At 64.2% G+C, this 2,809-nt stretch overlaps 1 protein-coding gene across 1 annotated transcript in view; it reads left to right on the forward strand.

The window, feature by feature from the left end:
* The window catches only part of Ret (ret proto-oncogene), a 30,153-nt gene continuing 27,344 nt past the window's right edge, over positions 1-2,809 (forward strand). The window contains exon 1 of the mRNA XM_005411762.2: positions 1-199. Coding sequence (XP_005411819.1) covers positions 130-199 — 70 coding nt within the window. The 5' untranslated portion in view covers positions 1-129. The remainder of the gene's footprint in view (positions 200-2,809) is intronic.

Here is a 2,809-nt window from a genome sequence, read left to right on the forward strand (position 1 = left end):
CGCCGCCGCATCCCGCACCCGGACCCCGCGCCCGCACCTGCACCACGCACTGCGCACCCCTCGCCCCTCGGTATGGGCCGCCCAGCCTGAGCGCCGCTCCTGACCCGCGTCCCCGGCCCGCGCGCGGCGATGGCGAAGGCGACGTCCGGTGCCGTGGGGCTGCGGCTCCTGCTGCTGCTGCTGCCGCTGCTCGGCGAAGGTGAGTTCTGGGGCGCTGGGCGCTGGGCGCGGGGCTCAGGACCCGCGAGGGGCGCAGGCGGGGCGCACGGACGAGGGGACGCACGGACGCCTGCGCTGTGTGTGGCTCTGTGGGACCCCCGCAGCCCCGCTCTCCCGCGGCTCTGGTCTCCTCACTCTTCACACGAGGTGGCTTTGCCACTCGGGTCTTGGTCCAGAAGCTGTGGTCACCCGGACGCGTGGGCCGAGTTCCCCGCCCGTACCATTGGGCGGCCCAGAGCTCTGGACCCGCGCGGGCAGGACAGGGTGCGGCCGTCGTGTCCCGCGCGGGTCTGTTATGAGGTGTGGTCCGGCTGGGCGCTCCGCAGCACCCCCAGCACTCTAGGGTGACCCCACCTGGAGCGCCGGCCCCCGCCCTAACTGAGGGCGAGTCGTACAGGGCGAACCGAGTTTCCGGAAAAGAGAAGGGACCCCCCCCATCCCGCTCCTCACAAAAGGGCGTCGTTCCGTCACCCCTGGGAAGAAAAGGCTGCTGCCCCTGCTGGCCTTGTGCTGCCCACCGCGTAGCAGGGAGGGAGCCGGAGAGGCGCTGCGCAGAGGCGCAGGCAAAGACCGTTCCATCCCGTAGGACGGGAATGGGGTCTCCTGGGTTTGGGTCTCAATCACACAATGCCCAAGCCATCAGGCAGCAGGCTGGGCACAGGGCAGAAGCCAACCGAAGTCTCCACCTGTGACACCGTCCAGCCTGAGCGCTGTGGGTCTGTGGCCAGTGTGACCCAGAGGCCCTGAGCTGGCGCCTGCAACTGCCCCCCAGCTTCAGCCTCTGCGTGCCCGGTGAGGCTGTGGGTGCCAGGCCGGGATGGCAGCACGCTTGCAGGAATGCAGGTTGCTTTCCGTGGAGACCCCGACCACAGAGTTGGGGGGCCGCAGACAGCCTACCAGTCCAGGGAACGTGGGCCTCTTACCCTGGGAAAACTAGCAAGCCACGATTGGAGGCGCTGGGTATGGAGTGGTGGCCTCACCACCCCCAGGAGGGGATGGCAGACCGTGAGGGGCCATGGGACTCTGTACCAGGGTAGGAGCTTTGCTGTCTCTGAGCTGATCCCCGGCGCTGCTCCTGGGGTGCGAGGACCGAGCAGCTGGGACTCCCGCGCCCTCTAGCGGACGCAGTACTCCGGTGGCCTCTGTTGCCCAGGACAGACTGGGTCTCTGCAGGGGAGGGTCTCCCTCGGCTCACACTCACACACCCGTGCAGCCGCACGGAGACTCCTGTCCGCCCTTCCTTGGGAGGATGTTCTCGTGGGCCGTAGACGCACTGCCCACCCCAACCCACACCCAAGGGCCAGGCCCTTGTGCCCACCCCAGCCCCCACACCCTGGGACCACTGCCCTCCCCTCATATTCTTGGGCACAGCCCCGGCCCCTAGTGGCCTGGAGCAGAGGACCTCGCCCTGAGAGTGACATGTACCTAGGCTCAGCTCCCCAGGTGGTCCCTTCAGAGTGGGCCAGGGATTATGGAGCTGGACACACACACACACACACACACACACACACACACACACCCAGGATCCTGCCTGCGCCTCCCCCATCCCCTGGGCAGGGCCTGTGCTCAGCAAGCAGCACAGGGCGGTCCAGCCAACGCTTAGGGGCCCCACTGCTAAATTGCCTTTATTCTGCAGAATTGCTTTAGGGCAGGCTAAGTAAATCACTGTTTCCTCGATGGTGGGAGAAAACGGGATGCTTTCACCTAATGGGGCACTAATGGCCTCTTAGTCGAGGGAGGAGAAAAGTAATTAAAAATTACGGTGTGTGTTGGAAATGGAGCAGGGGTGCTGAGGGGTGGAACCCGGAAGCTGTGCCTCCGTGGGAGTGTTCTCCCTCTGCAGTATGACGGACTGGTTCCCCTGTCTTAGGACAATGACTATAGCCACGGTCACCGCTGGCTCATAGCAAGTGACCCCAGGCCCCTTGATCCTCCCGGCAGCTCTGGGAGGGCCTTGGTCTGATTTTTACAACACACAGACAGGAGACTGAGGGCTGGCCGAGCTGTGGACTCTGGGGCCAGGGAGGACCTCAGGGAGGGACATGGCCCCAAGCCTGACCACCTGCGGGCCTGGACCTGCCCAGGTGTGGAGGAAAACATGGTGCTAGGCCACCACCCAGGTGGGAGCCCCTGGGTCTCTGTGGATGGCTCTGTAGTGGGTGTTGAGATGGGCCTGTGTGTGCACAGCATGGCAGGAGGGTGTCCTCATATTTGTCTGGTGGGGCCTGTGTGTCCCTGGACACCTGGTGTGACCTTATATCAGCTATTGCCTGGCACCCAGCATCTGACTGTGGAACCCCAGGAGGGGAAAAGCAGACAGGCAGCAACTTCCTTCCCTCCTGCACGCAGCCATGTGGGCAGTGTGGGAGCCAGGGGTCCTGCCTGGGTCCTGGCTCAGGCTCCTCTGCGTCCTGCTGCGCCCTCCACCCTGCGCCTCCTTCCCTCATTCCCAGTTGTTCCTCTGTGTGAGGGGCTGGATCTGCCACAAACACCGAGGCGGGGTGTACTCACCCCAGCAGATGACCCCTCACCTCTGTGAGATACATTTTTGTTGTTGTTGTTTTCGTTTTTTTTTTTTTGGTTTTTTTTT

Source organism: Chinchilla lanigera, unplaced genomic scaffold (assembly GCF_000276665.1).
Source record: "Chinchilla lanigera isolate Chin_1 unplaced genomic scaffold, ChiLan1.0 scaffold00145, whole genome shotgun sequence".
Taxonomy (NCBI): domain Eukaryota; kingdom Metazoa; phylum Chordata; class Mammalia; order Rodentia; family Chinchillidae; genus Chinchilla; species Chinchilla lanigera.